The 25011-nt window shown below is 39.3% G+C and overlaps 3 protein-coding genes and 1 pseudogene across 3 annotated transcripts; 2 read left to right on the plus strand and 2 right to left on the minus strand.

Moving 5' to 3' along the window:
• Window positions 1-515: 515 nt before the first annotated feature.
• Window positions 516-4522, minus strand: LOC132139764 (MARVEL domain-containing protein 2-like). Its single transcript, XM_059548367.1, has 8 exons — window positions 4407-4522; window positions 4006-4071; window positions 2509-3720; window positions 2324-2353; window positions 2070-2242; window positions 1703-1874; window positions 1413-1463; window positions 516-1095 (listed from the first exon to the last, which is right to left on the minus strand). Exons 3-8 carry the CDS (start codon window positions 3691-3693, stop codon window positions 976-978), a joined length of 1731 nt encoding a protein of 576 aa, XP_059404350.1. The 5' UTR covers window positions 3694-3720; window positions 4006-4071; window positions 4407-4522; the 3' UTR covers window positions 516-975.
• Window positions 4523-5602: 1080 nt separating this feature from the next.
• On the minus strand, window positions 5603-7271 carry ak6 (adenylate kinase 6). Its single transcript, XM_059548374.1, has 5 exons — window positions 7028-7271; window positions 6751-6843; window positions 6623-6681; window positions 6240-6385; window positions 5603-6101 (listed from the first exon to the last, which is right to left on the minus strand). The coding sequence occupies exons 1-5, from the start codon at window positions 7062-7064 to the stop codon at window positions 5912-5914; spliced, it is 525 nt and encodes a 174-aa protein (XP_059404357.1). The 5' UTR covers window positions 7065-7271; the 3' UTR covers window positions 5603-5911.
• A 145-nt stretch (window positions 7272-7416) lies between these two features.
• LOC132139770 (cell cycle checkpoint protein RAD17-like) lies at window positions 7417-13178 on the plus strand (annotated as a pseudogene).
• Window positions 13179-13818: 640 nt separating this feature from the next.
• On the plus strand, window positions 13819-17996 carry LOC132131012 (coiled-coil domain-containing protein 125-like). The gene is made up of 12 exons (XM_059542968.1): window positions 13819-13839; window positions 14107-14401; window positions 14785-14843; window positions 15003-15089; window positions 15179-15256; window positions 15358-15443; window positions 15757-15839; window positions 15926-16038; window positions 16116-16223; window positions 16373-16526; window positions 17458-17570; window positions 17678-17996. The coding sequence occupies exons 2-12, from the start codon at window positions 14116-14118 to the stop codon at window positions 17921-17923; spliced, it is 1413 nt and encodes a 470-aa protein (XP_059398951.1). The 5' UTR covers window positions 13819-13839; window positions 14107-14115; the 3' UTR covers window positions 17924-17996.
• The last annotated feature ends 7015 nt before the right edge of the window (window positions 17997-25011 follow it).

The raw sequence follows: 25011 nt of genomic DNA on the forward strand, positions 1-25011 counted from the left end.
GGGAGGAATCTTTTAAATCCTTCCCAATCATAATTTCATTGGAAATAAAAAGCAAGTTATTCTTAAGTGCTTTGCTAATTGTCAGTCTCCTTAGTTCAACGTGTGACTCCACACTGTAATGTAACTATGGTTTCAATTTCCATAAATTGACAAAAATATTAACAATAATTAAAGCAGCATTGTTCTAGATTATTACACACCACATTCAGGATTCATGAGGAATATGGTTTGCACAAAAAGGTGAATGAGCACCTTTTCTCCATAGAGTCCATTGCAGCTTGTAACCTGATACCTTCAGAGCTGTCAAGCCAGTAAAAATTGAGATTACTTTACTACTGTTCCGTGTAGCATAGCATGAGAAGTACAAACTACTAGTTCATTATTTTGCTGAAAAGACAATGTTTGCCAGTAAAATGAGGAGGCAGGTTTGTTTATTTTATCCACTTTCAATATCAATGATAAAAATTATGAAATTCAAAAGGTAGAGTAACGTGGTTAAAAACATTTACACATAACATAAATGACAGTATAAAATACACACACACACAAAAAAACTGAAAATTAAACTAGCAAAACTGTAAACTACCAAGTAATCTAGGATCATTACAGAGATAGTGCTGTTTAAACAAATACAAATTTGAAAGCTATGTACATCATATTCTCCACTTTTTTTTAAGATTACAGTGATTTCCTTCAAATTACCTACTTCTAAAATAAAAAGTATGTACAGAAATGTACAGTATATATTAAAAAACTTTGCTGATGTTGCTTCACAAGACATGTCAGTAATAAAGAAGGTAAAATATTCAGTGCTGGGTTTGACGTGGTAGATGTCCTTCATTATACTTTTCTGATCTATTGAAATCAATATGAAATTATATCAATACCAACCAAGAGCAAACCAAACACTGTTAATTTCTGATGGTATAGCCATGGACAATTTTCTTTCAGACAGTACTTTTTTTTTTGTTCTGTTTAACTGTAACCATCATTCCAGTCCATGACTTTGTCATACTCCTGAATTTTCTGCTTTATGTGTGCAAGTTTGCTCTTCAGATATTCACATCTCTCCCTTTTCTCCTGGTACGTTGGGTCCTACAACCAGAAACAGGTAGAATAATCTTCAAACAGGAAGTATGTAAATCTGTCAATAGCTCTACTGACGTCCCCCTAATATTTCCAGTTTTTCAGTTTCTACTGCCTGTCACTCTGAAATGGAGACAGATACCATTCTTTTGCAGTGACTAAAGAATGTAGAAAGGCAACAGGATGATGAAGGTTTTGAAATAGGTCAAAGCAACGTGTAGAACATAGGTCATAGGTTATCTTTTCTGGGAAAAGTAAAATACCAAACATGTCTTCTGTATATTACTTTAAAACTCCTAGAAGTAGAACAGACAAACAGTACTTACAGCCTTTTTTCTGTTAAACTCATGAATAATGCTATTGACTCTCTCTTGCTCCTGTGGGAGGAAAACCAATTAATATTTACATTTATTTTCTTAAAAAAAAAAAAAAAGATTTCAGATAAATGTATTCAGATACATTTTACACATCTTTGTCTCTTAACTAATTAATTTCAATGGTCATGAGATTAATTTTCGATTACAAATATTCCATGCAGTTTCTCAAATAATATAAGCTCATAAAAACCTCAAGTGTAATAATAATTAATTAGCCAAATGCTGTTTAAAACCTTTACCATTTGGGTGGAAGGATGCTGTGGTAGACTCCTCATCAGAATATCCATTTCCTCAAACTTCTGTGTTAAGACTTGAACTTCAGCATGCAGCTCTTTATATTCTGCATATTGATCATTAAACACAGCCTTGTATCGCTCCTTCTCCTCATCAGACCGGATGGTGGGGTATTTTCTGTGAGGAGAAAGATTAGACAGAACATTCAGATATAGTCATCACAAAAGGGATGAGAGGTTAAAAAAAGCATGGCGCACCAATAATCAGTCTTAAATATGTGCACTAGTTTCTGAACATCATTAAAATCGAGTTTATATATTGGATAAATTAGCCTGAAGTTAATTTGTTGATTTTGTGTTCTTTGAAACTCACGCCACATAGTCTGCAATGACCACAGGTTTGGGGATGTGCCCAGCAGGAATATAACCCCTTAAGATCTCTGGTTCCATCATAACTGGGTTGACAGGTATGCCATCATAAGATTCTGGACTGGCCATTACTGGAGCAGTTTGGATAGGCACAGAGACACTTGAGCCGGCACCAATCTGAGATTACAAATAGTACATTACAGCAATGATTTCAAAATATGAAAATGTTCTTCTTGATATTAAAATTCAACTGCTTACCATATTGAGCGGAAGTCCTTCTGATTTAAACTAAATACAAATAAGAACAGAAGAGCAAGCAAATTAGATTTTATTAGTAAAGTCTGAGATTATTTATTGCTATGACTGAAATAGGAAAATCATTTTGAGCATTATGTTTCTCTTTAAGTTAATTAGTTTCAAAGAACACATGATTTGAACTTTACATCTTGACTCATTCTCTCTCTGCGCATCCTTGCAGCTTCATGTCTCCACAGCTTAAGACACACGCCAGCTCCCACAAGATACAACAGCATGTTGAGGAAGAGAAAGATGATGGCAGCATTCTGCCCAGCTTCAGTTCGGCAAAAGCCCGCATTGGGCCCAGCGTTGAAATGTGGATAATAGCAGAGACCTCCACGGACTGTGTCTCGCACATACACAATTGCAGCTGACAAGTAGAGCAATGCTAATGTCAAGTTTATCACACACTCTGTGATTGGCCACCAGCTGGAGTCTAGTAGAATAGTACGATAATACATGGTCACTCCTAACACTAATAGAATGATAGTCCCTATCCAGGCAATTCCAGCCACCACAATAACAAAAGGAGTCAAGGGTCCGGAGTAGGAACTCCCAGTTCCTCCATACATCCCACCCATTGCTGATCCCCCATAACCTCCCCCATACGTCTGATGCACGGAGTAACCAAACATATTAAACCACTCATTATCTTTGTGCACGTATGCACAGACACACGCAAAAACAGCAGCCCCCAAAAGCAACTCTGCGCATCCTAAAATGCGTAGAAGTCCGGCCCAGGATTTCATATATGCGTAGCGCTGATTGTAGTCCTCCACCTTCTCACTATAAGTCATAGCCGTCTGCAAAGAGCGGCCAGAAACTGATTCCAGTGGCTCCCCCAATAATATTGCCTGCTCCTTCCTTGAATTGTAGCTGCCTCCAGACCCTCCATAAGGGTCTAGGTAAGAGCTCGGGGCTGTAGGTGACGGTGCACGTGAGTGTGGAGGAGAGCATGGGACGCCTTCGGTGGTGGTGTTCACATCAGGTGGTGGTGGTGGAAAGGTCCATTTCTTGCTGCCTTGATTGCCACTGGCTCTTAAGAAGTTCTTCAAAGAGTCTGGAATGAAGCGTCGGATGGGTTTGATGTCCATGGCATCATCCACCTGGTCTTCAACATCACTCGGGTAGAAATCTGGACCAACAGGAGGGTTTTCGGGGAGCGGTGGTGGTGGTGGTGGTAAACTGCCATAGCTGCATGCTGCTACTTCACCACCAAGTGGGTAAGGAGCCTGCTGACCCCACGGCATGGAGCCGATGGGCACCTCATCATACTGAGGCATATTGCGGACCCAATCAAAGTGGGGAGCTAACCCGTTTCCAAAAGACATGGGGATGGTTCTTAGCAGCTGAGTGAACTGAGGATCAGAAAGTTTATCCACTTTATTATAAAGCCTTGTGTCACATACATACTGACATCATGTCATTTGAAAATTTTTTACAAACATAAAAGTAAGGATTAATTGATATTTAAATTATATATGATATTAATAAGCCAATAATTATTGTTATGCCATGGTTTATAACCAATAAATGATGAATACTATTTAATAATAATTACATTTACACATTAAAAACAAATGTTTTAAAGGGTTTAGTCAATGTAGGCTACTACCAAACTCTGAAGTCAATGACGGTCTTACCTGGGTACACAAGTTACATTGCCTCACAGGGTGATTTTAAACAGTGTTTTCCCCTTACAAAGCTTCCTGAAATAAAAATAAACAAGTGAGTTACACCCTGGCCAAGCGAGCTTAGATAACGAGTTAAAATATCTAGCAAAATGTGACTTTATAAAAAACGATGGCACAAAATCTGTGTTGCATGACATGATCTTAACGCGGTTTGAAACCTGCCTGTCAACAAAGAACATGTAAGAAATAAAACAGAACTAATGCATACAAGCTCTGAAGTAATCCAAAATGAATTAACGCATTAATTTAGCACCGTGAGACCGTTTTTATTATCTACGCTAAAATTGTGAAGGTGTGGATTACATATTTTTGCTTAAATATTTATTTATTAGAAAACATCGCTCTCTTACCTGGTACAGATACTTTCACCTGTCTTCCGCCACTGGCGCTGCAGGTGAAGAGGAATCGATCACGTGACTTGCCCTGCCCCAGTATGTGACGTCACAATACATACCAGTTTCACAAGGAAAGAAACAGAAACACTCCATGTATGAAAAAATCAGTTGATCTATCAAAACAAACTGTGTGTTTTTTTTTAGAGGAAGACACTGTACTGTGCATTTAAAAAAAGAGAGCACACTGTGTTGACAACATTAACGGTTATTTACCACTCCTAAAACGTTATCCCTTGTTTACACTTCAAACATTTGCGGCTCATCACGGTTTCGACGAGGTTTTGTTGAGTCCTCCACTTGGTGCCAATTAACACCAAGAGCATTGTAAAAACGAAGCAACTGGATTCCCGAGACCACGAGATTTGCCTGTCCATCGGTGTTTGTCTTAAGGTTTTTCCCCCTCAATTTTTGGGGTTCTACCATGGATTGGTTGGCTAAATGGTTGAATTTTGTTAATGTGGCCACCATATTCCAGTTACAATTTAATTGAGTGACTTTTTTTGGCAGTCTTTTAGAATTTGCAAAAAAAAAAAAAAAAAAAAAAAATCTATTACACAGCACCGAAAAGGCAACAAAATTACCTTATAAACTGGATACAGAGTATCCAGCTGAGATTAGTGTAAAATGAGGTGTGTTATTAACTGCATTATTTTACACGTGTGATGTCTTGTAATGAGAATAATGAAGAGACAAAACATTCTTCTCACAGGCATTCCATTTATTTTTATCCTTACATTTAATGGTATGCCTGAGGGACTGGATAATGCAGGAACTTTAGAAGTAGATATGATGGTTTGATTGTTGATAAAGCATTAATGTGGAGAATAAGAGGGAAAATAAAATTAAAAATCAAAAGTATAAATGGCAAATTTAATAGACTGATGAAAGTGAATAAAACCGACTCCCCAACATGACTCTTTCACTGCTAGAAATAAGACTTAGGGTAGCCAAGTTTAAAAGTTGCCAAATTAATCTAATTATGTTAAGTATAAATGATGTACTTGTGAACATTATGATCCATCTTTTGAGAAGAAACCCCCACGCCATTTACCATTATTTTTGTGAATTAGATTTGGTCCTAAATTTCAATTACTAACAGATGTTTCTGGTATTTGGTGGCAAATAAACAACATCCCATTTATCAAAGAATGTTAACTTATCTTGGATAATTTAATCAGAGAATAACAAAACAAATAAAAGTCCACAAAAAAGGCTCTTTTAAATAGACTATAAAAATATTTATTTCTTCCATTCATTTTGGAAGCAAGTTTAACTTATTTCAAATCGAGTAATTTCTAACAGTCCCACACATTTTAAGTCCTTAGCTCAATGGTAGTGAAAAGAACAATACTCTGTCTATGGCAACAGTAACTATGAAATGTGATGTCTGTCTCCTTTGACATAACTTCAAATAGTGATTAAGCCGATCACATATAATGAAGACATTTAATGTAATAAAGTCAATTGTTGTCTTTCATCCATTGTTCAATCCACTGAACAATTTGTTCCAGATTCCTCTCCAGGTCCTCAGGAGTGTTACTGGGGAGCTGGTGGACTATCTCCTCCTTGTAGGCTTCCATGGCTTCCTCATAGATAGTCTGGAAAATCTCACACTGCACATTGTCCTGGAGTTTCTTTCCTGTGTATCCTCTGAATATGAAAGATATCAAATTAAATCACTGCATCATGAAACATACAGCCACACAGCATGTAAATGACTGCTGAACTGTACAACTGTATCACATAGCCTATGTAATGAACATACTTTTAACTGTTATGAACACAAACCTGCTTTCAAGACGATTGTAGAGACTGGTGTTATCCGTGCGGAGGACAAAAACAATGTGAAACCAGCGTTCAGGAAAGAAATCACAGCCATGGTAATCAATAATGATGCCTCCATCTCCCATTTTGTCCTCCAGCTCATCCACAACCTAAAAAAATTAAATTGTATTTAACAATTTTTTTTTTTTTTACATTACGTGCAGCCAGTTGGATTTGCTTTTGACTGACTGGTGATCAGTGTGGTTTCAATAATCTGCTGAATACCCTTCCCTATCTAATTAAACACTATAAAATAGTTCAAGATTGCACTGTACTATACATCATCACATTGAAGAGGGAACAATTAATTAAAAAATGGCAGATAGATCAATTACAATAGTACATACCCTGTCCTCATCCAAAATAGGACACTGGTATTCTTCATCAAATCCATCGAACAACTGACCTGTAGAGACCATATTTTTTTAAACAAATTTTTTTAAATACCTTTTATTTTTAAAGAACAATAACTTACCTTCCTGTGCCAAATCACCAACATTCACATAGGTTAGTCCTGTTCTCTGAGCCAGCTCTTTGCCCAGAGTGGTCTTTCCTACACCAGGGGTTCCTGCCATTTCATGAGGAAGTATATCAATGTTTAGCAATTATTATTATTTTGATTATTGCTATGCCTGCTAAATACATTCAATCTACATTTGTATGACAGGGTACAACCTAGTACATAATCGTGATGTAGATTATTTGAAAAAATACAAAACTCGCAGTGTCAAAACAGGACTACGTTACGTTACCTGTGAGAAGGATGTTTGGCCTCTTCATGATTCTCATTGCAAGATATCACACGTGGAGATAGAGGAATTAACAACACAACTCGATTTACACTAATCTCAGCTGGATACTCGGTATCAATAAGCATACAAAAACATATGATATTTAAATAATCCGTTGGTTATATCTTCTTATGTGGTTGTTTCAGCACAGATCAACTTAAAAACGTGTTGACAATTGTGGTGCGTGGTTGATGACGCCATCAGCGTGCGCCAGCAGAGGGGCGGTTCGCCACAGCTTTAAAGGGATAGTTAGCACAATATTACTTCTTACTTGCAGTCACAAATAGTCTGCGTTGTTGTTCTACAAATGTAAGCTGTAGAAATGACCAGGGTAAGTGTATACTGTACTGCCTTAACAGCGTGGTAGCCATGGTTTTGTTGATACGGCCTGATAAATTGTGACTGCTAGCTTTCGTTATGTCGAGCTAAATTAACGGTCAGTAGCGAATTTGCAGAACTCTGACTAATATATTTGGACAAAATGCCGGATAACGCTTCGATTAAATGATGGGCTTACTGGTGTGAGAGTTAGTTCTGGTAGCATGCAGCTGATTTTAATGCTAATAGAATATAACTTTCTGTTTGCCTCACTTGTATTATACGTTAGACAATTACACTAATCTTTACTACTGTGCATATCTTGTAAGCTTGCAGAGGTGAATCCCAACTTTCCCTTTTTATAGTAAATGATTTGGTTTTCATCTTCTGAAGGGGACGTCAGAATTGATGATGTCAGAGCTGTCTTTGGGAGGAAAGCAGTCCTCTGGAAAAGTATGTAAAGTCTTTGAAAGTACTTTAGGTCATTCTTGCATATATATTAGTGTTGGGCGATATGGTCATTTTTCAGATCGTCATATCGTCAGCCCTTGAGATCGACGATACACGATATTATCGTGAGAACCACTATGGATGTTATTTTTTTGTCTTTACTTTATTTGTAACGCCATTAAAGAGTTAATTTCACGATACTTTCGTTTATCGGCATAACCCTAATACATATATAATGTATTTGTATAATATTTTTTTCATCTTTTTTTTGTCCTTTGCTCACTGAGAATCTATGTGGATGCTCTGAATTAACTGGTGCTGATGTGTATCATGTGTTCTTCTTGTATTTCCTGTTAAAATAAACAGCTGGGTGGAACCATCATTTGGTGAACTTTTGGGAGTAACGAACAGGTCCCTGAAAAAGAGGCCACTCTCAGGGGAAAGCAAAACTACTCGGGACCAAGCAGAGAAAATATACAGGAAGAGGAAAGTAGATCCTCATGTGTCCAGCAGCCAGATCAGTGTTTCAAGTGAAGCATATAAACCAGACCAGGATGAGCCCTGGGTGGATATGTATGCTCCCCAATCACAGGTACAGAAATTGTGTAGCTCAGGGGTTTCTAGGTACACTTCTTGGAAAACTGATCTTCCTGCAGTTTAGTTCCAACACCTCTGTAACACTTTTAGGTGTGTGGTTGAAGCAAAGCTAAATTATGACTTTTTCAAGAGAATTTATGACTGTTTCAAGTGTGTTTTGATTAATTTGATTTAAAAACTACAGTAAATTAGATTTCATAGAGTAGGGCTGAGTACTCCAGTCTTGGTCATACAAACTATTCACTCTGAGATAGATTGTGCCCCTAAGAACACATCTGTCGGTTACTTAACATTTTCATATTGCTCTTGTTATTTCAATCTACAAGCATTTCCACTTAAATGTTTTTTTTTTCTCTTTGACAGGCCGAATTGGTAGTCCACAAAAAGAAAGTTGAAGAAGTTGAAAGCTGGTTGAGAGTTCATTTGGACAAATCAAAAAAGGTCTGACAAGTATGTTGGGTGATGTATGTTTATTTAATCATTTGGGAATTGTTTTACACTCTTTGATTTATCTGTGGTTATGTCTCCACAGGGTGGCGCCATTCTGTTGCTCACTGGCCCCTCAGGATGTGGGAAGACAGCAACTGTTCAAGTCCTTGCCAAGGATTTGGGTTTTCAGATCCAAGAGTGGTCAAATCCCTCCACCACCTCTCAATACAAAACGGAGGATTTGTACACACAAAGCTTTGATCCAGGTCAGAAGTAGAGCTGTAATCGGGCCTTAAGAGTTAGGCCCGACAGGACCCGAGCCCGACAAGTACATTTTGATTGACAGCTTTTTTAAAGCCCGAACCCGTCTACAGCCCGACATTATTTAAATGTGCGCACACACACAGCTCTTTTGCCAAGAATGAGTCATTTATACATGTTTTAACATAATTTATTCATAACTAACGTAGACTAGACCATTTGGAAGTTGGACATCGTAACATCTCAGCATTCTAGACATAGGCTCATTTAACCTTTAAATAGACCAACGCACCAATAAAAACGAGTCATTTTTAACAAATTAAATTAAGATAAATTTTAAATTAAGATGGGTATTTGGCAATAACCAAATTAAGATAAAGGCTCCGCTGGATTTGCTTCGCACTAGCAGATGATATTTAATAAAAGAATAATGCCAACATTAGCGTAAATACTCTGTCCACATTATGCATTTAAGACTCAATTAATATTTATTTATCATTTGAAAAACCTTTACTCACAGAGATTAGGCTAGGTCTACATGTTTTTGGAAAATGATTGAATCCACTGTAGATGTCTTCAGCGCGTTCCTGCGCTCACTGATGGTGCGTCATTATTCACTCATTATTCTCATTATAAACACGGTCAAAACTTTTCCACACCTCAGACTTTGCTTTAGTTGCTGGTGCAATCAAAACGTAATCACCAGAGGCAAGCCTCCGTTACACCTCAGCACTCATTTTCGCATCTTTCTCGTGCTAATCGAAGCACATCACATGACCGCTTGTTTACCTCCCAAACCGGAGCGCAAGCCCGAGCCCGGCCCGAGCCCGTGTAAGATGATATAGGCCTAAATTAAGCCCGAACCCGTCGGGTCCCATAGGGTCCTGTCGGGTTCGGGCAAAGATCTTCAGCTCTAGTCAGAAGTCTTCTTCTTACTAGTCGTGACTGATGTTCAGATAGTGACACTGTATGTAATATCTAGCAAATGATAAGTTATATCTTGGTGTCTGCGTATTTTATTAAATGTTCTTGTTAGCTTGTTTATCTGACCTTTTTATTCTAACAGATTCAAGGTTTAACAGTTTCCATGGCAGCTCACAAACAGAGTTATTCCAAGAGTTTCTGTTACGAGCAAACAAATACAACCGTCTACAAATGAGCGGAGAAAAAGTGACTGAAGACAGGAAAATAATTCTTATAGAGGTGCTGCACAGAACTACGCTTCAGAAATATTACTGATGTGGAAAAATACAGAAACTTTAAATAAATCTGAAATAAACTGTGCGAAAGAGAAAGTGTTGGGCGAGTTAAAAAGCAACTGATGAAAAAGACGATGAGAAGAGAAATTAAACATAATGTTCAATTAACACTGAGATGCTGAGTGACACTTTCCCATTATTTTTTGATTTATCTCAGGAATTTCAAAACCAGTTCTATAGGCAGCCAGGGTGCTTACATGACATATTCAGGTGAGCACTAGCACTATATTTTTGAAGAATTGTTGATAATTAATTGTCACTTGTATCTTGTATACCAGTGTCCTTGTTTTTGCTTTGTTCATTCAGGCAATTTGTTAAGACGGGCCGGTGCCCACTGGTCCTGATTGTGTCTGATAGTCTCAGTGGGGACAAGAACTCCAGACTTCTCTTTAAAGATGTTCTGCATGAACTTGAAATTCATAACATTAGGTACAAAAATGAATTTTTCCAGAAATCTTTAGTTAGAAATATCCGAGCCCAATGTCGTCACAGGTAAAACATGTGTGTTTCAGTTTTAACCCTGTGGCCCCCACCAGTATGATGAAGGTCCTAAGCCGCATTGTAACTATTGAGGCAGGAAAGGTAGGTTGTGTGGTTTGTTTTTCCTGCATCTTCTGACCAGATAGTTTTGACTCTGAGATCCATCTTCGCACATCTATATCTTTAAATGGTCTTTGCAGAGTTCTGGCAGGATCTCTGTTCCTGATAAAGGTGCTTTAGATCTTCTTTGCTCAGGAAGTTCAGGAGATATTCGCTGTGCCATCAACAACTTGCAGTTTTCTTCATTTACTGGTGAGAAAATAGTTACTGAACACATTTAGGTAATGTTTCATTTATATTAGAAATATTTAATAATTTAAAATAGAGAAGAAAAAAAGTAATTCTTGTATGTAAACTGTAATTATGCAATCATTCCTGTCAATTCTCAGACAGCTGTCTGGAGAGAAGACTCTGGGCTTCCAAGAAAGGCAAACCTGCATCAAAACCCAGCGAAAGGGCAAAGGGGAGGAGCAAGTCTTCAAAACCAACAGACATGCAGGATGAAAGCCCAGCTATTGGAGGGAAAGATGCTTCACTTTTTCTGTTCAGAGCTTTAGGGAAAATCCTCTACTGCAAACGTTAGTCGTTTTCAACTCTCATTTTTAATCTTTCTTGACAAAATGTTTTTTTCTTGTTACTGTGATGTATTGTACATCATGTACATCATGAACTGTGTGTAAATTAATTCATATTTATACCAGTGTATAACGTGTGATTTTTAGGTGAAAGCTATGAAAGCACTCAAGCTTCCTTCACATTTAACAGATCATCAAAGGGACAAACTACTTGTTGATCCAGAAGTAAATATGAATTTATAATGTAAATTACACAATGAAAAACATTTAAGCTGCTTTAATGTTCTAACAATCTTTTGATTATAATATTTTCCCTCAGCTTGTCATTGAGCGTTCTTCAACCTCTACCTGCACCAGAACTACCCTGACTTCTTTTCGGATGTAGAGGATATAGCAGGAGCCAGCGAGTACCTCTCTGATGCAGACTTCCTGACAGCAGAGTGGAGCGTGAGTGCAAATGCTGGTGGACTTCCATAATAACACACATAGGGATGTGCAGGGTTACTCAGATTGTACTGCAGATATAACATTTGATTCCTGAGGACTGTCATCATGTAGTACCTTAGCAACAACTTTATTTTGTTGTCATGGTGTTCATCTTTTCACAGTCAAGGTCGACCATGTTGGAATATGGCTCATCGGTGGCCACTAGAGGCCTTATGCACTCAAACTCTTCTCGAGCACAAGCCAGAAGCCAGTCCACTGTTGGATTCAGGCCTCTTCATAAACCACACTGGCTACACATAAACAAGATAGTATATATTTTTTTTTAACTTTATCAACATCTTTGTGTTGTACTTGAATTATTCAGCATTTAAAGTAATTGATAATTTATTATGCTTATATATTTTAACTAATAGTATCGAGAGAATTTCCAGACTGCACAGTCGCTCTTCTTAAATTTCTGCCTTACTCCTGTGAGCCTCCTGACAGAACTGGTGCCTTATCTTGCAAAGCTCACCAACCCAATGAGAAATAAAGGTGTGACCTTTGACCATGTGACCTTAGTATCTGCAAATTATACAAATATATATGCATGCTATAATCTTTCAACTTTAAATATTTATTATTTTCCAGCCTCCTACAAAGGTGAAATTTGGTTAAAAATGAATGGTGCATTTCTTCTCATGCATAATTCAGCTTTGTCTTTTTGTTCTATTTAATATATTTTTTATCTGTCTCATATCAGCTCAAATAGCCTTCATTCAGAATGTTGGCCATCTTTCTCAAAAGAGGCTTCCTGGAAGGTGAGATATACCAAACTTTGAAGTGTTGTTGCATTTTAAATATTTCTGAAATGGTTTAATAAATGGCTTTATTTTCAGGCTGAGACTTGAAGCACTTAATGACAAAGACCCTGGCGTTCTGGATGCTGACAGTGAACGTGAAGATTCTTCTGCTGCTCAGTCCCTTGACCCAGAATCTGCACCAGGAAATGCCACAACTGAGCCCAGCTTGCCAAATAGCCAGGATCCTTCTGGGGAACTTTCTGGCAGCCAGCCTCAGCCCACAAGCACTGAAGCCCTTTTGAACGAGGAAGACCTGTTAATTGAGGAATATGACAGTGATTGACTGTTCACATGGACATATTTAATATCACTTGCCCAGATGCAATTGTTGTACTGTTAGGTTATATGTACATATAGTTTTTTAAAGATGCTAGTTATTAGTAGATATTTATGTGCTTCAGCACAGTATGTTGCTGTAGAGAATTGTTCATATGTTCTTACTTGTGTTGAAATGTACTTGTTCTGTACATAGTTTCAGTGTTTTTTTCATCTTCAAAGGATATTTATGAAAATATCTAAAAAAAAAAAATGGAACATAGTATGACAATTTACAGCCATGATTAAAGTTTTATGTTGTCATGGGAGCCTGTGGAAAGGTATATGTCATATATTTGTTATTGTTTGTGTTTTCAAATAGACCGTGTATATTTTAGATGTACAGTATAAATGTGGTTAAAGTTGTACCCAGTGTACAGCTAAATCTTTTAATTTAATTTCATATATTGCTCATCTGTCCCATTTCATTTCATGGGTAAGACTAGACAATCGTCCAGGTGGAAACTCAAAAGTGGAAAGGAAAATACTATTAGCTTTTATGATTTTGATGCAGGTTATTATTGCTAATACCTCACTGGAGATCCGTGGGACTGTAACGCTCGAAAACCTCCGCCATATGGCGATATTTCATGATCTATATAGTGTGTTCTGTAATCAAGCACTTGTGTCAGACTCGGACACCTCCCTTCATGAAGTTTCACTTCGTCAAAGTGAGCGGAAAATCTTGAAATAGAATTTCGCCCTTGTTCATGTCCCCTCACGGACAGGTTTTCGTAAAGGTATGTAAAGGTAGGTTTTGTAGTGACTAACCTTATTAGTCTAACTCTCAAGGAATGATAAAAGTTTCGTTTTGCTTTGGCCAGTAGGGTAAATTATCGCGCTCGATTTAACCTTTCCATGTCTCCTGTTTTGACTGTCAAACATGATATTTACATAGATTTCAGTTTTAATGTCTTTACACGTGCGTAGTACTTAACATGACTGATGTACTTTTTTGTCTATATTCACTCAGACGATATTCCTTCTTTCTTTTTCTTCTTTTTTAGTTTCTCGTGATGCAAGGTGAGGGTTCATGCCCTCAGTGCCCCACAGAAGATGACATGAGAGAGGGGGATCTAGGTGATGGCATGGGTGCCAAATCCAGGGGACATCATGACCATCTCCCACAAATGAAGAGCAGGGGGAAGTTTCTAGACTTCCTGTCTCAGTCACTACCATTCAAAGGGGGCAGCGAGAGAAGCAATGGGCCCTTCTCTTGGACATCATGCAGAGCCATGTATGCTGTTTTTAGGGAAGAACTGGAAGCTGAACGAGCTGCACGGTGGGAGAAAAGACAGTCGGGTTAGTCTTCTGGACTGGCATCTAAAGTCATTTAAAACAGTCAAACCTCTTTGATTCTTTCACGGGCACAGAGCAGACTAAGCTATACTGTATCTAGCTTATGATAAAAGTGAGTTAAGTTTTAAAGCTATTATAAAGAGGATAACTTCCTGGTAATATCCCACTCCAAACACTTAATCCTCTGTTGATTTGCGGTGTTTGTTGAAGTCAACACCTGCTATTTTTTTATCAGGGAGGGAACTTTGTGTACTCCCTTGAGTAATTCTATACTTAAACAAATATTCCTCAATAGAACCACACTGCTACCAGGATATGATGTGTTGACAATCCTAGAAAACCATGTGCTAACACTGCTTTTTAAATGTAACTGCATTCTTTTGTAGAAAGCTCTTCTGAGGACACAAGTGAAGAGCTGCAGAGAAGACTACAGGAGGTCACAGAGGTAAACGTACTAAAAATCAAATATATATCAAAATATATCTCACACAATAGAGCTGCAGAAAAATAACAGCCCTGTGAGTTTTGAATGGAGTAAATAAAAGATATACATCTTCACACATGAACATGTCTCAGGTGTATGTAAATCTTCACTCTGTATCAGGAAGTGGAGCTGTTACGCACAGAACTGGAGGTCACTCATCGCCACCTGGAGGGAAAACATGAGGCTCTTAGGATCTTGCAAGGACAGGTACTTCAAAATATGATTATATCATTATTAGGTCTAATTAGGTCATTTATGAAGTGGTTTAAAGCCCTGTGCTACATTTGTCCCTGAAGGCAATCTTGGACAAAGCAACTTGTCATACTAAAATATTGCTTCAGAAGAGTGAAGAGAGGAACAAAGCCCTAGAAAAGGTGTCATACTCAAACATCAACTAAACAGCTTTTAATCTTTTTTTAATTCAAACTTATTCCTGAAAATATGATCTCATTCCTGTGAATTATTTTCCACACAGGAGGTTAATGCATTGCAATGGGAGATCACTTTTAACCAGGTGCAGTTCAAGAACGTGGAAAACTCATGGAGTTTAAAGTATGAGAGGTATACCCATGCAAAAATACACTATTAAAGTTGGCATGATGTGAAAACTGGTGACAGAGAGAAGACTTCTCTTGATACAGAAGAAGATTTGCTGCTACTTCAGTTTCATTGCGACTTAAAAATCATCATAATGATATTTGCAACCATTTTGCTTTGCACATTTGCAGAGCATTTTAATTAAGAATTTATCTTTTTTAATAACATGCCCAATAAGACTCAAGCTATGTATTGAGGAAGTAAATAGAGCCTGTTTTAAAATTATGTCACTTTAAAAATACCCACATCTCACTGGTTCATGTCATTACCACTTCAGGGTGCTGGCAGAAAATGAAGGCCTAAAGAAAGCACTAAAGGAGAAAATGAGAGAACATCAGGAGCAAATGACAGAGAATGCCTGTAAGTCACAACGTAGTTCTTACTTTTATTTCAGGACCCAATTGCTGGTTTGTTTCCAGTGCGTATTTATGCATTTTGTGTCTTAGCCCTGAGCCAAAAATGCCTGGAGCTTTTGTCCATGCTCAGTGCTAAGGAAAGAAGGGACTACCAGAGGACCCAGCCTCCCTGCAGCCGGAGAACAGACGGTTCAGCGCTAGAGGTAATGTTGGTGGATTATAGTCTGTTTTAAATAGCTTTATTTTGTAGTAAACAGCTCTCTGTCCTCTTATCTCTCAGTTAGCGGTGTATGGGGCATGTCAGTGTAACTCTAATGGGGGCGAGCCGTGCTCTTGTGCTAGAAGTGCTGCTGCAAGTCGCAAACAGGTTCTCCAGCTCAAGCAAGAGGTGCTTGTCTTAATTGATCAATACTTCTGTTTCATTACCTTGCAAATTAACCCTCATATTTAGCCAATGCATGTATTAAATCTATTACAGTGCTGGCTTGCTAATTTGTTCTTGAGGGTCTTGTAACACAATGTATTTGTCTGCATTAGTTGGAGGAACAGCAGAAGAGGAAGGAGGAGGCATACGTCATGATGGATGCTTTCCGCATCGCCTTTGAGCAGCAGTTGAGGAGAGTCGGTGAGAACGTGCTCCGGCAGGCTGAGACCGTAAGACACCAGCCGCACTACCAAAGGCATGAGAGAGGTAAAGTGTTGCTAAGCTGGATAGCTAAAACTGAGAAAAAAATCATGCAGTGTAATATGTCGATTTCATATCTCTAAAACTAGTATAAGATTTAGTTTAACCCTTTAACTGTCACCCGGGATGCCTACATTTACTTCACTATATTACAATTAAATCTAATCTAATCTTGACAAACTATATATCGTTGGAAAGGTCTAAGACTCCCAAATATATATTTTACCAATGTCTTTTGTAAAAAATTATGTAGGAAAAGTAATAGATTAATTTATGACAAGCGTGCACCCTCAAAAATCTACATTATAACAGGAGTTCTGACCTTTTGTTAAAAAAAAGACTTCTTCATTGCCTTTTTCTCTATCACATTTTAGAAATTATCAGAAATTATATATCAAATGAAAACTTAAAATCTCAGAATTCATCCTTTAAAACCCATTTTAAAATCAGACATTGCATTACCATGTAAATGGTACATCAATATCATGTTACAAAATATTTTCATTCATGAATTATAAAAATGTAAGTTTGGATCGTGCACTATAAAGTCTATGTTCAAAAATGTGAGTGACAGTTTTTAAAAGGAATGTAAAATCACCAATAAAATCTGACAACAATGGAATCGTAAATTATACTTTTTTGGCTCAAGTTAGGGTCTTGTGTTATTTTGGTATTCTTCATATACCATTATAATTAAAGTTTTTATCAGTTTTTTATTGTTTTGTATTACTTCAATTTTAGTTGAACTTTTTTATGAATTGTGCTTACGGTATGTTAGTTTTTTAATTATTTTTGAATATGTTTGATTTATTTTTATATCAGTTGTAGTTATAGTTCGGTATTAGTTTTGAGTTTGATTATTTTACAGTGCAACTCTTTTTATTTCAAGTAATTCATTTTATTAATTACTTATTTAATATTATTTATTATTTTAAAGGGAAACAGGGGTCACTCAGTGTAGGTGAAAGGCTGAAAAAATTTCTGCCCATAACAAGTGAAGGAAAGATATCAGCCAATTCAGATGAAACGCTGCATATGCTGCTTGATCTGGTCAGTGTACTTTTAGTTATATGTTGATTTTATTTTGATTTTATATACTTTTCTATATACTTTAACACTACATTTGGCTTGACTTTTTGATTGTCTTCCCTCTTAAGTTAAAGGACAAAGAGGAAGCCTTGGCACATCAGAGGAAGGTGAGCTACATGTTGGCACAAAACACTAAGGATTTAGAAAAACGTCTCCATATGCAGCTAGAGGAGCTGGGCCTTTCACACATAGACAGTAAAACAAAAACAGAGGCTTCTGAGGAGAGTGAATGGAGCAGAGGAAGAGACCGTAGATGCTCTGCAGATCTCACTGTACCTGACAGCCCTGCAGATGATAATGAGCAGACCTCCTAACCAAATCAGCCTTCCACTGAAATTAGAGAAGCTAAACCTGACAATAAAGATGTTTAAAAGAATGAGACAAGAATTAAGTTTCATGTTGTATTACTTCAAAAGACAAATACCTGCAATATTTTCATATTATGTGCCATTACCTAGGAAACCAGAACATCAGGTAACCCAGAATACCCAGAATAACTGAACTGAAAATACCCTCGATTCTAACCACAAGTGCTCAATGAAGTTGATAGGATCTAATATACATAATGCACAGTTAAATGGATTATAAAATTAAATCCTCCCCCATCTATGCATCAAAAGCCAAAAAAAATCTAAGTTGAATAACATTGCTAAGGAAAACTATGCGTCAACAGTCTCCATTAAATTTTTTATCTCTATAGCTTCAGAAGAGTTATAATGCTAAATAGATACTGACATTTTTGTAGTCAAATGTTTGGACAAACATTATATACCATTTGGTCAAACAGCTTATGCTTGCAAAAGTTTTTTTTTTAATCCTATGAATATATATCTACAAATTCTACAAAATGAAAAATTTAATTCAAACATTTTTAAATTGATGTGTTGGACCAGCCAACAAATTTCATGGTTCTCCCAGGGAATTCTGGGAATGCTCTGTAAGTTCCTAAGTTATACTGTTTCTTTATATACAGACATACTTACTTGTGTGTGTTTTTGTAAAAAAAAAAATATATATTTCTCGGTAATATAATAATTTTTTATATAATATTTTTGTGTTTTAATAAAAAATATTTTATTATTATTAATAAATATAATAATTAATTAATATTCCAAATAACCAAACATTTGACTGGTACTGTACATTTCGTAGTGAAAGCGAGCTATGCAGAGGACATAGACTGAATAACTATATATTCCATAATGCTTCACGCTACCGGTTTCTGTAATGTTTAAAAGTATAAGCTGTCGTAATGTAAATGGTATGTTCGAAAAAGTATATTACTTATAACAATATATGGGTTTAATTAAACATGAATTGTAGCATTTTAACTTATGCACAACAGTTATCTTATCACAACAGCCTATTTGGTTGTTTGCTACCTCAAACTACCATCACTGTCAAACACCAAAGGTAATAAAGCTAAGTTTCTAGCTGTCCAATCAGACACTGTCATTGCATTGGTCCAGATAAAAATAATCAGTGTACAATCACTAGGGCTAAACTAAACATAGTACGTTCGTTGCATAGTCGTTGGACCAATGAGTGAACTTACACTGGAATATTTCCTCAACAAGGGGACAATACAAGGAACAGAAGCTGCTGATATTGAGTGGTATCATGCAGCAAACAGTAAAAAAGCAAACTCACAGAGGCTCTACGAGGTGAGTAACGTTACAAGTATGAAGAAGTGTTTGCTTTGCTCCTACACTACTCTTTCATTGTTCTTGGGACCATATCAGGATCGAGTTTAAGAAATAATGTGTGTTATGATGATGCTTTCTTTTCCTACCTTTTGTTCTTCATTGAGGTTCTGCACAGATGAATGAAGCAGATGTACTTCTCAGGGGTCAAGATCCAAAAGAGCCCATTATGGCTCACCCACCTGACACTGACTGTGATATAACTCTGCAGGACTGGATTAAAGAAGTTGTGAAATCAGACAAAGGAATACAATTGGATTTCAAAAAGTGATTTTTATTTAATTTTTTTAAATTCTTATAGCAACTCATTTCTTTACTGGAGGACTGTGATGGGGTATTAGAGGCCTATTCTACAAAGATGGTGCTCTTCACCAGTCTTCTCCCTCTCTTAAGATGTTTTTTGATAGCGATTGTCCAAGTAAATTTTTTCAGTCACTCAGACAAATGAAGGGGAAGTATGGGCTTTATTTGTACCATGAAAAGCATAGATAGAAGGAATTCCATAATGACAATGTTATTTGTGCTTTGGATTATTTCACATTTTTATATTAAGATGCCAAATTTAAAGCATTATTCATGTTTTTATTCACTGGTGAAGTTGATTGTGTTCTGCCTTAGTGTCAGCCTTGTAAATGAGATTGTGTTTAACATCCCACCTTCTCTCTCTCAGGTACAGCCTGACTGTTTGGACAGGCAAACATGATGTTCTTAAATTCTAGGATCTGTTGCTTTACAGGCAAAACTTCAGCAAAACTATGATTTTATTATGATGTGTTGGATTCTCAGATCAAACAGTTTAAAGGACTACCTGTCTACCCCTAATAAAAAAAGGAATTGCACTTAGACTGATATTGTCTTTGAGATAATAAAACACAATGTACACATACAGTAAAACAAGTTGCCTCCCAAATGATACACTATACACTAAGGGTGGCACGGTTCGGTTTGTTTCACGGTTTTAGAGTCACGGTTTCGGTATGGTTCAGTATGTGCTATGTTTATGGAAAAACTATACTTTCTAATAAAAAAAAGAAGAAGAATCTATCCAACTACAAGCAAGCAACAGCACAAATAAATACAATAGAGTAGCCTAAAGATACAAACATAAGCAGTGATTTTCAGTTTTTTTTTTTTAGTTTGTTTTAGGCAGGTCTAGCATAAGTTTTTAGGTACAGAAATTGAATAAATGACTGCTCATAATCCATAATGCATTCACATTGATCAAGAGTGAATGATTTGTCCAGTTTTTTTTTTTTTCTCATCGCTGTTGTTGTAATGTCTGGGAATCCAGAATGCGCATCCATCAACAGAATACGGTGGCCTAGTGGTGCACAACACAACGACATTAAAAAAGCAAACATAAGCTCACAACACAACGACATTAAGCCACAACACAAATACATTAAGCCACAACACAACGAAATTCTCACAACACAAATACATTAAGCCACAACACAAATACATTAAGCCACAACACAACGAAATTCTCACAACACAACGACATTAAGCCACAACACAAATACATTAAGCCACAACACAACGAAATTCTCACAACACAACGACATTAAGCCACAACACAAATACATTAAGCCACAACACAATGAAATTCTCACAACACAACGAAATTAAGCCACAACACAAATACATTAAGCCACAACACAAATACATTAAGCCACAACACAACGAAATTCTCACAACACAAACGAAATTAAGCCACAACACAAATACATTAAGCCACAGCACAAATACATTAAGCCACAACACAACGAAATTCTCACAACACAAATACATTAAGCCACAACACAAATACATTAAGCCACAACACAACGAAATTCTCACAACACAACGACATTAAGCCACAACACAAATACATTAAGCCACAACACAACGAAATTCTCACAACACAACGAAATTAAGCCACAACACAAATACATTAAGCCACAACACAACGAAATTCTCACAACACAACGAAATTAAGCCACAACACAACGGAAGTGCTCCCGACCACTAGGGGGCAGTGTTGAAAGTTAAACACCGATATTTCATCGAGACGTATGTGTAACTTAATATGTGTAATCAATTTTTAAATGAAAAACGTGTTTTTTTAATGTTTTGATATCCTGATAATATTAATGTATCGATTCATGAATCGAGCAAAAAATAAATTGATAATATTTGGACCGTTTAGCTCTGCTCTTGTACACAATGTCTTTCCTCAGGGGGGCTTATGTAAATCCGGTGCTGTGCGGGGAAACCATTGCTCTTTCCGTAGAGCTTTCAAATTGACAAGAGGAGAAGATTTCCCTTTCATAGGTCACTTCGATGCTGCGGTGACGTCACCACGTATGGGAACACCTTCGGTGTGACGAATGTCTGAAGCCCTATACCATCCCGCCAATCCTATTGGCCAAATAGCGCGTGGCACCGCCCAGTCATGCGTAGGCATATATATACCTGGTGCCGCGCGCCATTTACCTCAGATTTCATTCCTTCAGTACGAAGCGAATCTTCTGTGCCCTATTGTCTCGCGTTCTCAGCGAATCATCACGAGCAGTATACTCCTCTCCGCGGACGCGATGAGTTTTAAGAAGTGCAAGGACCCGTGTACCAGGTACATCGTTCAGGGGGACACTCATGACAGGTGCGTAGTCTGCCTAGGCTTACACCACGCACAGGAGGCGCTTAGCGGCCTTTCTTCATGCCCCCATTGCGATGGCCTGCGACTCAGGGTCCTTCGCTCGAGGGTAGATGTATTCTCCGATGTCGCCGTGTCTAACCCCCGCCACACCACTTCTGCGACTGCCGAGGCACCGCACGAGGTGATAGCTTGGGGTGACACGTGTGACATGGAGCTCGAGGACAGTTCAGCGATGGAAAATTACTCTCCACATCGCTCGCTCTCCCCTACCCTAATACACAGGAAAACTTTTGAACCTGTCGTTTTCTCCTGTGAGGATTTGCGGCCCACACCGGGGGCATGTAGTGCCATCTCCTTCGGTTGTGACCGTCATGATGACGACGTTCTTTCCACTGCGGCCTCGGGGTCTGAGGACTTCGCGGCTGACACGAGCCCTCTCCCTCCTAGTGGACAGGAGAGGCGTGTTTCCCCCTCCTACAGTGAGCTGTTGGATGTGGTTTCCCGTGCAGTGGGTACATTGGGGCTGGAATGGGAGGTTGAGAAGGCCGAGTCCCAACCTTCTTCGAAGCTGGACGACCGTTTTCTAACTAGTCGGACACCTGCGCAGCCCCGGAGGCCTTTACCCTTTTTCCCGGACCTCCACCAGGAGGTTTCGAGGTCCTGGAAACAGCCGTTTGCGGCGCGCATCACGAACGCTGCAGCCGCGGATTTCGCCACCATTTCGAGCATGGCGAGTCACGGCTATACAGCGATACCGCCGATAGAAGAGACTCTCGCCGAACATCTTGCGCCTAATTCGGCCGCGGCGTGGAAGTCCCGCCCCCTCCTCCCCTCGAAGGCGTGTCGAGTCACGTCTAGCTTAGTGGGAAAATCCTATATGGCCGCTGGTCAAGCGGCTGCTTCGCTTCATTCCATGGCGATCCTTCAGGCCTACCAAGCGGAGCTGTTAAAAGGATTGGACGAGGGGGACGGCATTACACCTGAGGCGGTCAAGGAATTACGGCGAGCTACTGATTTGGCGCTTCGTGCTACCAAACATACTGCTCGAGCAGTGGGCCGTTCCATGGCGGGATTAATTACGGTTGAGCGCCACCTCTGGCTTAATCTCACCGATATAAAGGAAAAAGATAAATCTTTCCTCATGGATGCCCCTGTGTCTAAGGACGGTTTATTTGGAGAGGCGGTCACTTCAGTGGTGGAGAAGTTCACAGCAGCGAAACAACAATCAGCCGCTTTCCGCCAGCTGATTCCCCGCAGACCCAGAGAGGTTGAACGCCGTCAGGCGCCCGCGCGTTCTCGCTCAACCTCCTCTCACCGCCAGCAAGTGCCCTCTCGGGAAGAGCCTTCACCTATGGCGCCCCCTCGCAAGGACTGGGGCCCTAGGGTTGTTCCACCGGCTCAACAACGCCAGCGAAAAAGATTGAACCTGAGTTCGACGGCCAAGGCCTCTCGCCCTCGGGCACATAACAGCAGCTCCTGATTTTTTCGCTGCCTGCCAGGGACTGTGCCCTCCGCTAGAGAGCGCTGTTGGACCGCTTTCGCGCATCCAACACTCTCATTGCAGTCCCCACGCTCAAACCCTGACTGTTTCGCCGCAAACAGCGCCTCGAACAGCATTGGAGCCAACTGTAACACCAATCGCTTCCTCAGACACTATGCACGATCCAGTTTTCAGAGCTCGAGGAGCGCTTCAAAGGGTCTTCATCGAACGGCCCGTCATGACGGCTCGCTCAGCCGCCGCTGTTTCGCTAGCGGCAGAGCCCGATGCTCAATCTGTTGGCCTAATTCCTGCCGTGGACACGTTTCAGGATTACGTACAACGAGATACAACGCCTGCTCTGCATATACTTCCCCTGTGCACGAACACCATGAGTCTTTCGTGCCCGGACATTTCTATGTGTGCAACAGCGCTGCAGGAAACGAACATGTTGAAACCGCTAATATTGTTTCGGGCCGCGTGGGAACGCTTGCCCGGCATTTCTCAATGGGTGTTACGCACAATTTGTCACGGATACACCATTCAGTTTCGGAAAGGCCCGCCCCCTTTCCGCGGAATTCTCTCCACGGTGATGAAACCGATGGACATGGCGGTGCTGAGACAGGAAATGTTAGCTCTACTGAGCAAAGGGGCTATAGAAGAAGTACACCCCTCTCAGATGGAGTCAGGGTTTTACAGCCGTTATTTTGTGGTACCAAAAAAGGACGGCGGATTACGACCCATTCTGGATTTACGCCGTCTAAATCTTGCACTCAGGTCGAGCAAATTCAAGATGTTGACGGTAAAATCTATTTTGTCTCAGATTCAACCAAACGACTGGTTTGTCACGATCGATCTGAAGGATGCTTACTTTCATATTCAGATCATCGAGAGACACCGGAAGTTCCTCAGATTCGCTTTGGAGGGCAAAGCGTATCAGTACCGCGTTCTTCCCTTTGGCTTAGCGCTAGCTCCCCGTACATTCTCAAAATGCATGGACGCAGCTCTGGCCCCGTTGCGGCTCCGGGGCGTCCGTGTGTTAAACTATCTGGACGACTGGCTGGTGTTAGCGCACTCTCAGACTCAAGCACACTCTCATCGAGATATTGTGCTAAATCATTTACACAGCCTGGGTTTACGCACAAACTTCCAGAAGAGTGTATTAATCCCCTCTCAACGGATTACCTTTCTGGGAGTAGATTTGGACTCTCGCGCGATGACAGCAAAGCTTTCTGCCCCGCGCGCTCAGTCGATTACGTCATGCGTTCAGCACTTCAGGGCGGGTCACACAGTGACAGTGAGACTGTGCCTCAGACTACTAGGTCTAATGGCGGCGGCGCTTCCCGTGATTCACCTGGGTTTGCTTTACATGCGCCCGTTTCAGTGGTGGACGAAACGACAGAATATTTCACCCCGTTGTTCTCCGCATCGAACGATCTCGGTGACGCGGAGGTGTGTGATGTCGTTAAAGCAATGGACATCAGCCGAATTTCTCCTCACCGGGGTTCGGCTGGGAATTTGTGCTTCCCGAGAGACTGTCACGACAGACGCGTCTTTGACCGGGTGGGGAGCTGTTTGTCAGGG

The sequence above is a fragment of the Carassius carassius genome, chromosome 4, assembly GCF_963082965.1.
Source record: "Carassius carassius chromosome 4, fCarCar2.1, whole genome shotgun sequence".
Taxonomy (NCBI): Eukaryota; Metazoa; Chordata; class Actinopteri; order Cypriniformes; family Cyprinidae; genus Carassius; species Carassius carassius.

Excerpts from the sequence above, each read along its gene's own strand:
- LOC132131012 (XM_059542968.1), top strand. The coding sequence starts at position 14,116 with ATGCAAGGTGAGGGTTCATGCCCTCAGTGCCCCACAGAAGATGACATG. Across the intron at positions 16,224-16,372 it reads TTCTCCAGCTCAAGCAAGAG|TTGGAGGAACAGCAGAAGAG; the intron begins GTGCTTGTCTTA and ends TGTCTGCATTAG. Across the intron at positions 17,571-17,677 it reads TGCATATGCTGCTTGATCTG|TTAAAGGACAAAGAGGAAGC; the intron begins GTCAGTGTACTT and ends TTCCCTCTTAAG.
- LOC132139764 (XM_059548367.1), bottom strand. The coding sequence starts at position 3,693 with ATGTCTTTTGGAAACGGGTTAGCTCCCCACTTTGATTGGGTCCGCAAT. Across the intron at positions 2,243-2,323 it reads AAGGACTTCCGCTCAATATG|ATTGGTGCCGGCTCAAGTGT; the intron begins GTAAGCAGTTGA and ends TTGTAATCTCAG. Across the intron at positions 1,096-1,412 it reads AGTTTAACAGAAAAAAGGCT|GACCCAACGTACCAGGAGAA; the intron begins GTAAGTACTGTT and ends TTCTGGTTGTAG.
- ak6 (XM_059548374.1), bottom strand. The coding sequence starts at position 7,064 with ATGAGAATCATGAAGAGGCCAAACATCCTTCTCACAG. Across the intron at positions 6,844-7,027 it reads GCCAAACATCCTTCTCACAG|GAACCCCTGGTGTAGGAAAG; the intron begins GTAACGTAACGT and ends ATGAAATGGCAG. Across the intron at positions 6,682-6,750 it reads TGGTGATTTGGCACAGGAAG|GTCAGTTGTTCGATGGATTT; the intron begins GTAAGTTATTGT and ends TGGTCTCTACAG.